General features: G+C 39.5%; 1 protein-coding gene across 1 annotated transcript in view; it reads left to right on the top strand.

Annotated features, from left to right (window-relative positions):
* Positions 1 to 7,297, top strand: part of kdrl (kinase insert domain receptor like) — a 44,583-nt gene extending 37,286 nt beyond the window's left edge. The window contains exons 27-30 of the mRNA XM_026144361.2: positions 97 to 215; positions 2,154 to 2,232; positions 2,611 to 2,711; positions 5,245 to 7,297. Coding sequence (XP_026000146.1) covers positions 97 to 215; positions 2,154 to 2,232; positions 2,611 to 2,711; positions 5,245 to 5,428 — 483 coding nt within the window. The 3' untranslated portion in view covers positions 5,429 to 7,297. The remainder of the gene's footprint in view (positions 1 to 96; positions 216 to 2,153; positions 2,233 to 2,610; positions 2,712 to 5,244) is intronic.
* The last annotated feature ends 7,245 nt before the right edge of the window (positions 7,298 to 14,542 follow it).

Below are 14,542 nucleotides of genomic sequence, written 5' to 3'. Positions count from 1 at the left end.
CCTGGTTTCTTTGGCAGCTCACCACAACCTATGGAAGTTTGTGTTTGTGCAGAGCGCATAGCATCAATCATAAACCTTCTTGTTTCGTTGATTTAGGAGGGTAAGCACTACATACCCATCAACACAGCCTTGCTGGCAAAGGTGGGAGACCAGACTGTTCCAGTATCGTCAGAGGAGACACGGCCAACCTCCCACCGCGACTCAGGGAGCAACTGGTAAGAAGATGGAGTATTTTTCATGGACTAGTTTTCATAAATCACACTAAAATACTCACGGACACATGTGCTTTCCTCCCTGCTATGGTACTGACAATACACAAGCACTGGCACTGGTGCTGTAAAGAGTTTAATTGACCCCTACAGGTCTGCAGACTGCAAATTTGCAGGAGTTGCCATGAAATTTTGTGCAGATTTAAATCTACTTTAATCTTGCACATGAAAAATAACATATACTTCACCCTCCACCCAACACTACACCTGCACCAATATTATTATAATATATCATAAAACAAAAAACTAACACTAAAAATAAGCAAATATAAACAAAATAAGCAAATGCAATCAAGAAGCTGAGCATAATCTAAATTTTAAATGAAAACTTAATAAATCCTAAACTATTAATGTCCTAGTACAGAAATTGGTGGACTAATCCTTTTACTTTTGAGATTTCTTTTTATTTTCTTTCTATTTTTATATGAATTTTTAACTTGAAGATGCCCCGCTGTTTCTATTCTCTGAATTATTGAGGTTTAGTAGCAATGCAAATAGATAAATACTCACTCACTCAAGATGGAAAAGCCACCTGCATCACGATGGAGTTTGTTGGCCAAATGGCGGTGGGGTTTTTATATATCAGAATGTGTTCAGTAAACTACAAATTTCTGAAAACGTTTTAAGAGATATTAAATGTAAAAAAAAAATACTGCATTCTTTTTTAAGTGGCTAGCAGCGGGCGACTCCACTGGTTCCATTAAAAAAAAAAAAGTCAACTTGCACAGAAGCTTTATTGTGTTTGAATATTGAACACAGTAAACATTTCTTGATGAATGTATGCACTTGACCACTAGTTTCAGTTAGTGTGCAATGTCCCTTAATTTTAATAGTCCAATCCAAACACAGTGATTTGAGCTGAAGCTCTAAAATTGGAAACCAAATCACAGTGGCTTTGTCCCTCTTTCATTTCCAGTCTGTGATAGACATTCAGGGTCTAGAAATGTTGTTGTTCCCCAGAATTCCCGTCTGTCACCCCTGTGAGTTTTAATGTCTTCCATTGAAATTTAGAAGAAACATTAATTCCTCCTTCAGGATTACATGTGATAACTTTCCCTCTCTTATCTACTAATGCAGAACTGTCATCAAGTCAAACTTTATATTTGTCCAATATTCGGTTTTATGAATTACAGCCCCACAGGGCTGCTAGATTGGCTGCAGTCTCTTTTAGTCTTCTTGGCTCAAGTCTGTTGCACTCCCCAGTGAACTTGTTAAGTCATTCAAAGGAAATCCATCACCTTGTCCTACGTACATGTAAACCAATCCTCAGACTGTACAGGCAAACAGCGCAGAGTCTGTTTTGCGAAGGAAATACCTCAATCGTTTTTTTAACTGAAAAATATCTAAAACAATTATTGTTCCCATAACGTTCAGACTAAACTCAACCAGGAGAACGTTTAGGTCCAACCTGAGGACAATGAGAGACCCGATTGGCATGTGATAAGAAATACACAGACGTCAGCTCGATGGTCTGCGAGCCTTCAGTGTTGTGGCTCCTGCGAGGTATTTCCTCAGAAACTATAAAGCGAGGCTTCAGGATTTATGTCCACTTAAAATAATATTTGTTGAGCTGTTGGATTTTCTCAAGTCCCCCAAGTGTGTTTTTGGAAGAGGTGCTGAAACACAGTAATGACAGCTACCCTTTAAGTTAAATTAAGCTGCTGTTTTAGCCTCTGAGCATTGAAATGCAAAGCAAACAAGGTGTGTTTTCAAAGTACAATGTCATAGATGCACCACATTGTTGACGCAAGTGATTAAGTTCCTCTGGTTTTGTTGCTGAACTTGGCCTTTCAGCTCCAGTGTAATCAAAGGACTCTCTGAACTGAATGTTTAAAGGTGGGTTGGAGTCTTAACCCAAGATTTGTTTTTGTTTTTTTCTTCCAGGAATATTAAGATCCGTCCCGCCAGCGTAAAAACCTTTGATGAGGTTATGATGGAGGACGGAACAAGTGAGAACCACGAGGTAAATTATTAGGCATGAAATTAAACCTGAAACACACAAAATATGCACATCATTCAGTACAACTTATCCTTTATTTGATTTCAGCTCCACATTTGACTGTTACATACAGTGACAGCTAAACCTTAATGATATGTTTCAGATTTTTGACTCATAAATCCTCCTCTTACCTACTTTAGCTACATTTGGTTAGTTATAACAGAGCCAGGTTTCCTGCAGCAGTTAGATGCTATTGCTTTTATTTGCTAAAGTTAGCTGGAATTTGTTATAAGTTATAATAATTAAAATGTAAATGCATTAAATTGAGTCACATGTTTTAATTTCTATGTACAGCATTGGTTTTAAGTATTCAATCTCTGCTTGTCGATCAATCTTCATTAGGGTCATTCAGACAGCGGGATGGGCCTTTTGTCTGACAACATGAAGACACTAATGCGCTTTGAGTCGTTGGCAGGCCGACCTCTGAGCATCATGGCTCTGGCGTACGTATGCTGCACCCCTCCTCATGCCCCCGTCAGTGACAGATCAGCACACACAAACACACTGTGAGAGACTCAGAGTACCTGCTTGGAAACCTCCCCGCTGTGCAGGAATGTAGACGCTATAACTGTCTTCGGCCTAAGTTTCTTCAGCCTAAAAAAATAAGTAATTGGCCAGTTTTCCCTTTTGTCTGGAGAACCCATGCGTGAGGAATAGGAGCACAAAGGAAAAGTGGTGGGGAAAAAAGCTTGAAGGTGACAATCTGAAGGACTGACCACAAAAGCAGGCCGATGTTTGGCTGTTTTTAAGAGCGAGTACTAAAATCTCTTTGTTTCCAAAGAGTCCTGAATGAGATACCTCCCAGCCTGATTTAAGTTGTGACTCATGGCTGTCTGCTACAATCCAACACCAGGCAACAAATACAAATAATCTCAAAGGAGTGACGTAGACAAACTGCAAAATCCAGCTGATCGTTTGATGATTTAAAGATGTTGTTCTTCTAAACTGCTGTAAAGACCCGGAGACAATATGTTCTCACTTTAGAGTTTATTCTAGGAAAAACATCTGATATTGCCGAGATTTTCTCATGCAGCTCTCTGCCGGCATCTTAAGGTTTACATGTGAAGCTTGGTGACAGGGCTAATTTACAGGGTCACACCTCTGAGCTCAGTAATTACACTTTAAACCTTTTCCTATTATTCTGCTGCTCCCTGCACAGTAGCGACTATTAATACTCCTTCAAAGTCCTGTGGCTTACACTTAAGGGGTTTAAAAGAGCAACAGTGGTAAAGTAAACTGTTCTAGAGCAAATCTTTCCAATCTCTCTTAAGCTCAAGCAAAAAGCAGGCTAAAGTTGTGAAAGCAACATAAAAGCACTTATAAATTATTAAGAGAGACTGTGTAAAAAAAACTGAGACACTCTTAGCAGAGTTAATGACACTCTGAAGCCCTGTAACCTGTAACTGATTTAGAGCTTGCCAGACTTCGACAAACACCCACTCAGAGTCTCCTCTAGATTTCAAAACCTGAAGTCGAGGAGTCATTGCAGGCCTGCTTGTCCCATCAGGGCCTCGGCATGGTAGGAAAAATGAGTCCAGGCATCCAGAGAATGACTTTTATTTTAAGGGGAGGACTTCCTTGCTGGGCAACCACTCAATCACTGCCACCTTTGAACTCAGGAGGGTTTTACATGGCTCTCCCCCGCTGTAGTGCTTTGTATGACGGTCCACCTGACACTCACCCAGGCCTCACCATTCCTCCAGCCTCACTTCCCTCTGCTTATGATTGGTGCTGATTATGCAGAGAATGTTGCCTCAGCACAATGTGGTATATTATTAAGAGACACCCCAGCTCATATTCAAGCAACTTTGATTTAAACATGTGAACAGCTGGGAAACAGTCTGCTGATGGCTTTAGCACAGCTTAAAGTGACTTTTATTTCCTTTGGTCCAACTGGACCTCCTCCCTGCCCTTGGCACTGCCTAAACAACAACTCTGTACTATTGTTTTCTTTACTTTTGATGTCTAATTTAACAGGTAGTTTATTCATCAGCATAAAATTCCAGTAAAGGGTTGTCACTTCCCCCCACTGGGCACTGACCCTTTAGCCCTGAGAGAGGAGGTCCGGGAACCCCTAGCAACACCAAGACAATAAGAGGCAATTACTCATATTGTAGTCAAGCAGAAAAGCTCAAGATGATTGATTGCATCATACGTTTGGTTGATGGTAGCTTCACAGGGGGATTTTTTTTTTAAATCTTAATCAAGGAATATCACAAGAGCCTCCTACTGTGAGAGCAATCAAATGAAGTTGTCATGAGGGAAGGCAACCTTGATATTAAGCACAGAGCATTTAAGTGCATAGGCTATTGTGTAGCAATCCCCACGCATGGAAACAAATTACACACCATTTAAACTTGTCTTTAATTTTTAAAAAATGTAATCTTCTTGCTACTTCCCACTTTTCCAAATTTGCCTGATGAGGTGTCCCATTATTCACTGATATGACTATGTTTTCTGTAAAAGGTCATAAATGTTTGTCACCATTTTCCAAAGCCAAAACCAACCTTAGTAATAGGAAATGTGCGGAAAATCTGATTTCTTAAATAGTTGATTAAAACTCATATCGTGGTTAAAAATGCGGTTTTAAGGAGCGGTCCTCGCCAACAGCGAAGAGAAGATGCTGTTAAGAATACATGCAAGCAAGAAAAGCTTTATTCTTATAGCACATTTTAGTACAGTGCACTGCACAAAGTAAAAGCTACCATGGAGATGTAAGGCACAAAACTGTATAGATAGATGTACACGAGTAAACAAATACAAACAAGTGAAAAAAACATCCGGTTTTTTGGGGCAAACTTTTCCGGCCACGTTCATTTTTTTTCATTCATGTATGAACACAGATAAGAAGAACCACGCCCAATCGTAGAGGTTTAAATTTAATCAGTAACTTTGAGTTGAAAAACATATTTAGAGGTGTAAGCTTATGACAATAAGTATGTGTAACTAACGAGGTATATCTCTGTGTGGCTTCAGGATGAAGGCAGCGAGTAAGAGTAAAGAGTCCATGCTGTGTGACGCAGAGAAGGAGAAATACCAGCCCATCGTCCCCCCTCTGGACTTCAGTCTGGACGACTCGTCTCTAGACGCCAGCCTCGAGTGTCACAGCCCGCCGCCTGACTATAACACCGTGGTGCGCTACTCCACCCCTCCTGTGTAACCTCCCGTTTTGTCCCTGGAGAATCTGAGAGTGACAACCTCAAGGCCTTTGGCTTTGCCCTCCTCTGTTTTGACTCTTATCTCCGGATCGTTTCTCTAGCAACACTTGAGTGTGAAATACGAAAGGACGCTCATGAATCAGCTTGACCGTGATTTTTTTTTCTTCCTACTTCAAGGAAGGCTGTTAACTGGTGACTTCTCTCCAGTTTGAAGGCAACATTAAAGCTGCTGGTCCGGTCCACGTTCACTGTAATATGGCAAACAGCTAAAAACAGGCTCAGGTATTTCTTTGATCTACTGTGAAACAAACCGCAATGATTTCACTTTGAACAAGCTACAGCGTTTAGAGATGAAAAAGCCTTAAAAGAAAAGAGAGAGGATTCCTTAGACCTTTCAAATTCAGACCAAAAACCTTTTTTAAAAAAAAAATATATATATATATATATATATATATAGGTTAACTTTATTGGAAAAAATAAAAACTGTAATTTGTGAAACTGTTTTTGTAATCCGGCTCCGTTGTCTCATACGAATTTCGTTTTTGCTCAAAACAAAAAGCAGAGAGTGGAGCGCATTAATTATGAACAGTCTCTTTTGAGGTCATGGCTCCTGTGATCTCATCAAATATTCAGCTCAACTAACTCAGGTTGACCAAGAGTGATAGAGAAGAAGGGTACTCTGGATCTCTCTTGGGTTTCAGAAAATCACAGGTTAATGGGGGAAACAGGGTAGAGCTGAGAGTAAGAACAGACAGCTTCAGATTTGACAGTCAGACTATGGAGCCATTAAAGTTACCTTATTTTCCACCCAGGTATTAAAGAAATGATTTTTCATTTGAAGTTAGTCCAGCTAAAAACAAAAAAAAGCGTATTTTTCTTCTGTACAGACATAGTTAGAAACATCATAGGAACAGTTTATTCAAGAGACCACTAGTTAAACTAATAGAGTATTTATAGACTGAAGACACTGTCACTTAGTAATCCAGCTCTGTTGTTTATATACATTCATATTTTAAGTTAACCAAAGAATTTTCCAGCTCAGTCTTCCTGATATCACCATGCAATATCCTGGTGTTGAATTCCAGACATTATATGCTGTTTGTGCTACTGTGTTCACTGATAATAACGCTGAGGGAACCTGCTTCTGCATCTTGTTGTAGTAAAGCTTGTGGTGCGGGCTATCAAAACTCTATGTGTGTGAGAGAGAGGTCAGCTCAGTGCGTAACATCACCAATGTTTAAAAGCACATTGAGCTTATTTTTATGTTGTGATACAGCACACACACCCCCAGTGGAAATGCAGCTAGCTCATGCCCATTAACCACTGCAGAAACAGTGTTTGTCAGCGAGTAAACTAAAGTGAATATTTTGATCCTTTCCTGATGCTGTTTTGTTTGTGTAAGAGGAGAGGAAGTTATTATGCACTGATGCTTTATATCAAGTATATGGTTTTGTATTTTTAAAGGTGTATTATTAGGAACATATGTTGAGAAACACATGTTTAAAATTATTTTTTTCTTTTTTGTTTGTTTTTTGTTTAAGTATGAATTAACACTTCTGTTATTTGTTGCATTATTTCATGCCAGTCTAACATCATCATTGCCGTTGATTATGGAAATAGCTATCTATGTCAAGCTTAGCCTCTACTTTAACAGTATTAATTATCTCAATATCTGATCAGTTTGGGTAAATGTTGTATTTTATCTAATGTCTTTGGAAAAATCATGACTAATGCTTGCAGCAGCTCAAAGCTCCTTCCAAGCTGCTTCTGTGTTGTAGCGTAACAAGTTGTATTTTAGAAAATTATGTTCCCCAACACTGTTAACTGAGTGTATGAAGTGAATAAATAAAGATCTATATATTTATACATTACTTGAGGCTTGGTTCATATTTGCTTGAAATATGTGGAAAAATGAATTATGAATCCCTCCTCTGCACATGTCCAAACTGTCTCAGTCTTGCGTCTCTATCTTTGTCTGAGCTATCACACTTATATACTCATGTCTAATCCTCTACCTCTGCTACTTGCAGCTTCACTATCACACTTCACTATGCCTCCCTTTCATTCACACACATGTATTCTGTTTTGTGTCTAGTGACTCTTCTCTCCAGATCATTGCATCACCCTATCATGTGAAATGACTCATGATGCGAGTGGGCCTTAGGGAGCCTGGTAAGGGATCTCCAAAGTGGATTGTTGGTGGCACAGCTTTTCTTTCCCTTCTGCCTTGGATGGAACATTTTCTGTCTGGTTTTGCAGGGTCCTGATCCCGCTAAGGTCCAGAATAGGACTTAGGATACTGATTATGTTGTCATTTTACTGAAAATAACCTAAAAATTACAAAAACAGTCTGTTTACTTAGCCTGGCAGGCCGAAGGACACAGTCTCAGCTGAACTCTGGACACACATACACACACGGGGCAGATGGCGGGTCGACTGGACCAGCGCAGACATGCTGCAGGACCGGATGCGCTGTCTACACCGGCTCTCTCTTACCCTTTACCCGCCCCTGTTGCTTGTCTTGTGTTTCTACGGTGTATTGACAGTCATGTGCTTTTTGTGCTGGGTTTTTTTTTCTGTTCTCAAACTGTTCTCCCACTAGGAGCTCAGTCTGAGTGGAGTTTTTTTCCTCCTCCTCTCACCTCATGTTATGTATTTTCGTTGTCTTTTCCTATCAGCCTACCTCTCTGACATGTCTTTCCAATGTGATGTTTGTGTAAAGTTTGGTCAGAAGGTTCCTTTGTAAGTGTGCATGCACAATTGGTGTGCTGCCTGCTGTAACCCATAATTTCCTTTGGGATTAATAAAGGATTCTGATTCTGATTTCAATGTGAGAAAAGCAGCAAAAAGCCTACCTGTACCCTTGCTACTGATGCTAACAGCAAGGAGTGATTTTGTTGTTTCACACTGTTTATATAAATTTTAGGAGCAAAGTTATTTTAGTAATTCACAGGAAAACTAAAAACAGAAAGCACAGAACGTGTAGGAGAAATAAGTCTTTATCTTGATGAATGACCCCTTTGATTCAGATTTATCTACTTACTGCTTGGGCGGTTCCCAGTCTCTGCACTGGGAACACTTGATGTCATTGTTAGTCCTTACCCTGCGTATTTACTCAACAAATGGGAATAATTTCAACGGAAATTAAATCTGAGCTTGCAAACTTTAATGAAATGATTTGTTTATATTGAAATACTCATGCATCCTTCTGCCAGTCTTGTCCTCTTTGGATCGTGAAACACTCACTTCCTTCCAGGGACAAGGTGTCGGCAGCCTGTCTGTGCACCGGCACAATGCCCCTCTGAGCGGAAAAGGAAGGACCTTTTAATCATCCTGGTCACGACTGGAGGACGCCACGCACCGGCCTTCCTATGGGACCCTCTGGTTACCGGTAACTGGGCGTGTCTGACCACATGCCACAGGCCCTTCGCTGTCTCCTCGTAGGATTTGCTGTTTACCATAAGGCGAGTGAGTACCCAACGTCACACCCAAACACATATCAACAACCTCCGATGTGGACTATTTCCAGAGATTTCCCAGATACAAACAAACAAGGGAAGGATGTTGAAGGGGAGGGTATTCTTCACTGTCATGTTTTTTTTGTTTTTTGTATCTGCAAATTCACACAGTGTTTTTCCATACAGGGACAAGGATGAGACACTTTTCCTTTGAAGCCACTGTGCTGGGAGTAGAGCTCCACAGAGAGGCTGTTAAACAACTGACTCATTTACATTAAAAAACAAGGATTACTTAAAATGCTTACATTTCCTAGCAGTGGATACCACAACACCTGCGACGATTCGTCATATTTCTGCACATTTGGTGTCCAAAACAAACCCGGTCTAACCTTTTGTGCATATTACCACCCTGCAAGACAACAAGTCACACCCTTGCATTTAGGAATGAATAAATGATGAATCAAAGGGGGCTGACAAATGTTGCACTGAAGCAGAAAAGAATTCGAGTGAGATGTTTTTCCTCAAAAACCCATAAAGATAGAACATGTTAGAGCATAAATCAGATGGACTATAAAAAGTAATGCAAAGTGTTTTGGCTCTAACTAAACTCATTAAGAACCGAGTGAAGTCCTTGTTTGATTGGATTATTTTGAGTTGAAGTTTATGGATTTGAAATCTGCCTATCAGATGAGGAGAAAATTAAAAGTTAATAGATTAAAAAGGGAGAGCATCAGAGGGATTTCCTGCACCAGGTTTCTCAGTGAAGTCTTAGAAACCTTCTATATAGATTATTCATTTTCATTACTGTACAGTGTGGACTGTTTACGTTTCCTTCATTTAACAACTGCATTCATACTATCCATCCACCTTCCTTGACCATTCCCAACAGCCTCTTCCCAAAGCAAACACAGCAGCAAAAACTTTCCATTAATCACTGAAAAACGGCCATTAATGAGCCCAGGGAGCCTCTGAAACTTTGCCAAAAACATCTGTGATACAGCTTCAAATCCTATCATACACGATTACAGGCAGCTGACCAATCAGCAGGTTAAACCCCTTCCCACATGAATGCCATTCCCAGACCCCTGCTCGAGAAGGTGAAAGGTGGCGAGGCCTGTCCACGCCTCTCACCTAAATGCAGAACAATAAGCCGGATACTGTCCCCATTTGACACCCAACTTTAGTCTACCTTTAATGAGCAAAGTGAAAAAAACAAGCCATCGGCTAAATAAAGACTTGAGCTTCAGGTCCTCTGTGGTTCAGAGGGCAAAAGGAAAAAACAAACAAGAGATCAGCATCAGGTCAATATATGGCCATGTGCAGCAGGTATGGGAATGTTGAGATGTTGATGGTGCTGCATTGGAGATGAAGAGCGATTACAGCATAGGTGTGGACGTATTTCTCAGAAACTTCTCAAATTGACAAAAACAACAAACAGTGAGGCAAAAATAGAGCCACTTAGAAGGTTCTGTGTTTCCTCGCCCCGCTTCCTCTAACCACACATGGGCAAAAAGCAGCCAGAGAGCAGAACTGGATGTTCTGAAAACAAAACAACCTCCCCCCCAAAAAATCAAAAAAAAGTATTCTGTTTATGGGTCTGGGTGAATTGCTGGAATTAGTCTGCGTTGCTCCAAAGAGCCTGTTTTGCCTGGTCATGGACTGTCAGTCATGCTTTTGGAGGCTGATCCATCCTGCTAGTGTTTGAGTTTGTGTTTGTTCTATCCAGGTATGATTTTACTGCATGACAGTGTGTTTGGTATCATTGTCATGCTTGTGACTGTCATGCATTAAGCTGTTGCCCATCAGATGCTTTCCAGATGATATTGAATGGTGGATTAAACTCTGATGGTACTTTTCTATGTTCATAATTCCATCAATTTTGACAAAAATTGATGGAATTATAAATCATGACACAACCTCTACCATGTTTTACAAATGGCTTCCTAAGGACATTCTGTCCATCTGCTGTGTGTGTGCATTGCAGAAGACCACTTTATAAAAAAAAAAATCAAACAAAAGTCTGGCTCGTATCGTTGGTCATTCACGATAGTGAATAAATAAGAGATTTTAAATGTTAATACAACATTTAGGTATGTTGTGTTATATAAGTAATCCTGCTTTTTGTAACCTCAAAGACAGACACAGTCTGAAAAAGTCAACAGAAGGTTCCTGTTTTTGTAAAATAAATAAATAAATTACACAGGTTTATTTTACAGAATAAACGTATTGCTCTTACCTTACTTTATACAAGCCAATATGGGCCTGTATGAAATGAAGGTAATGTAAAAAGCTGAACCATCACAATCAGCAGGATACATCCTCAGTGACTTGAAAGATTTTGGCACAGTGATGCAGTGGTTATCGCTGTGGCCTCACAGCAAAAGGTTCTGGGTTTAAAAAGTGTCTGGAGACTTTCTGTGTTGTGTTTGCATGTTCTTGCTGTGCCTGTATGAGTTCCTTCGGGGTACTCTGGCTCTCACAGACCAAAGATATGCATGTTAGGTTATGGGACCCTCCCCATAACCCTGAATTTGACAAGTGGTTAAAAGGTAGATGGATAGATGGCCTGAAAACACAGAGATATGCAAAACTTGCATGACTGTACTTTCATACTGATACTAATATAAGAGGATAAGTCTAATTTTTTACCATTTGAGAGTGCAACAGGGTCATAATTTCCCGTCATTAGGACTGGTCTTCAGGGGAACGTTAGTATTTATACAAAATTTCATAACAACCCATTTACTTGTTATCTGGAAATTTCATCCTGGACCGTTACCGAAATCTCAAACTACAAAAGACACAAAGGAACAGTTAAACATGTCAAACGTTTTAAACAAAACAAACTATCCATGTCCTCTGGGTGGAACATTTATGGTAATTTTACCCACATAACCCCAGTGCACATCTGTAGTACGTGTATGAAAGGAGACCAGAGTTCAGTAAGAATAATAAGTTCATCAAAACCACCACAGAGCAACAGGGTGGCCAACAGAAGTCCAGAGAGAAGAGATTAAAACCACAAACATTCAACTGAGCTTCAAAATAAAAACCATCATGTTCACATTAATTATGCCACTCTGATCGCTGCATTTTTCTCAGGCCCCCCCTAGTGGTGGAGGACTCTATACAGCCGAAGGTGCTGAACAATGGGGGCAAGTGCGCTTCACTCCGAGGGTGGAAGGCTCAAGGAACAAGCTGATGCACTGGTGAACTCAGAACAAGACATAAGCTCTGCACGCCTCTTGTTTGCACTGAGTTACACAGAAGCATGAGATGCTCAGAATCCCGTCCTATCTGATTTAGATCTGTTTTCTGTTTCCAATCAGTGAGCAGAATGACTGAAGGGGAACACATGCTGCGAATAAAGCAAACATTGTGCATTTTTTTTCTCTTTTTTTCTTTTCTCCACTGCCAGGATGCCAGCCTGTCACATTCAAATTTAAACTTTCAAGCTTTCTGATGTTTTCCTAGAAATGTGTTTTTCAACTATTTAACTATTTTTACTTGATTTCCAAATGTTTTTAGTAATGCAGAACACATGAATTACTCAACCCGACACAAATGTATTTTTTTCGTCTTCTTTTCTTGTCCTTTTTTTTTTGTTTGTTAATTTCCTGAAGTTCTTGAAAATGTTTCCACATGACACATATTTCCCAGCAGTCCCAGTGGTGGCAGCAGGTGCAAACACCATCTTTCTCAATAAAAGGTCCTAATATTTCTTCTTTAACATCAAGTGATCACCTAGTGAGTCGAAATCCTAGATAATGTGACAAAGGTTGTTAGCCATACAGTAGCACAGAGGTTTCTTCCTGTAAAAAGGGAGTTTTTCCTTCCCACTGTCGCCAAAGCGCTAAATCATAAGGGATCATATGATCGATGGGTTTTTCTCTGTATGTATTATTGTAAGATCTACCTTACAATATAAAGCGCCTTGAGGCGACTCTTTGAATTGATTTAGTACAGTTAGATCTACACATAAAAAACAGGTACTATATTTAGCAAATCACTTAATTTGAAATGTTTTGTAGAGTTCTGTGGGTACTGTGGTATCTTTGGTACTGAATATTGAATAATCCTGCTCTTTTACAGTTCCAGTCTCAAAGATCATTATGGGAAGAGATGAACAACTATTACTTAGGACTAACAGCTTCTACTAAAACAACAAATTGGTAGAGACTTAGTGAATATGTTAGCTCAAATACAAAAGCGACAGTTATTTCTTATTCACATAAAAACATTTTAGATGTGAAATATACTGTTTTGTCGTACTGTAATGGATTGTATGACACAAACTAATGTATTTATGTATTATCAGGAATCCAGCAATGCATGTTGTAGCTTCTTCTAATTCTCAGAGTTTAATTTTGCGTGTTCTTGCCTAAGTAAAGGATGGCTAATTGTTACTGTTGCAAAAACAACTTGCAAGAACATTTTCGTCACGTTGCCAACATTCATTCTGTCGTATCCTGAGTACATTTACTGCAGAACATGATTTCGTGCTTCCCAGATGTTTTGCGTTATAAAGGACTCAGGATTGGTTAATTTGTTTAAAAACAAAAACAAACCATCTCTCAAAATAGTAACAAGTGGTTGTGTTTTATCCCCTGCGGAGATGTGCCGTGTTAAATTGAAGACATCAATAAATTCCTGGGCTGCTTCACCTCTGACTGCCATTGATCTGCTATATTTACATTATGCCGAGCTCAAAGAGAGAGATGTGACTTTTGTTTCTCAGTTTGAAGTCATTGCACATTTTTATTGGTGACTGAGGTCAACCGAAGCAGGAAACTGGCTTCCCTTCTCTCTACTGCCATATGCAAATCGAGCTCTATCAAACCAGTGAGTAAATATTTAATATGTGCATTCCTGAAAAAAAGACAAAAGACTCATCAGACAATGAGAACATTCAATTATTATGGGTTCATTTTTAACACTTCTGCATTTTTTCCCTGTCATTAGTCTTTTAATTATCATGAAAACTATCTAAGCCACCTTGTCAATGCTGTATAAAAGCTTTTACTGCCTTTTGCTGTATATTCTATTCTATTTATTTAATGATTATTAGTACAGGAACAAGTGGCAAGCATAAAACAATGCCAATTACAACAGCAATGAGAGTAAACAAGAGCGCTGTGAGGCGTAATACATAACACAAACACAATGAAATTAGTGATAGACATTTACCTGTGAGTTTTCATTGTGCACATGCAAGAGAAGCGTTAAGACTGGAGACGTTGCATAACTCAACTGCACCATCTAGTGTTTTTACTAGATAGTTGCAGGTGTTTATCGTGTCGCACTCAGAGGCAACAAACATTTGAATGCAAACACAGAATCAAAATGAACCTGAGCTGAGATTTTGATCATCAGCACTGTAATTTACAAAGAACTATAAGTACAAAAGTCATTTAAGGGCTTTATGATAGAAGTTCTGTGGTGAAGTGGTGTTTCAGTAACGATACTGAAATATCAGAATGTTTGCCAACTAATGCTCATACCAAAAGGATTGAAACATAAAGTTGTGGGTGAGAATAAAGGGCAGAAAATAGGTCACGTTTTGTTCCTGATGTGCTGAGAGTGAACTGTGTTGATGATGTCATCCAGAAATAATGCTCTGAGTCTGTAGGGCCAACACCATGTGACAGCAGCCATGAT

Source organism: Astatotilapia calliptera, chromosome 2 (genome assembly GCF_964374335.1).
Source record: "Astatotilapia calliptera chromosome 2, fAstCal68.1, whole genome shotgun sequence".
NCBI classification, from domain to species: Eukaryota; Metazoa; Chordata; class Actinopteri; order Cichliformes; family Cichlidae; genus Astatotilapia; species Astatotilapia calliptera.
Note: the sequence above shows the minus strand (reverse complement) of the source record. Positions and strands in the feature narration are given on the sequence as shown.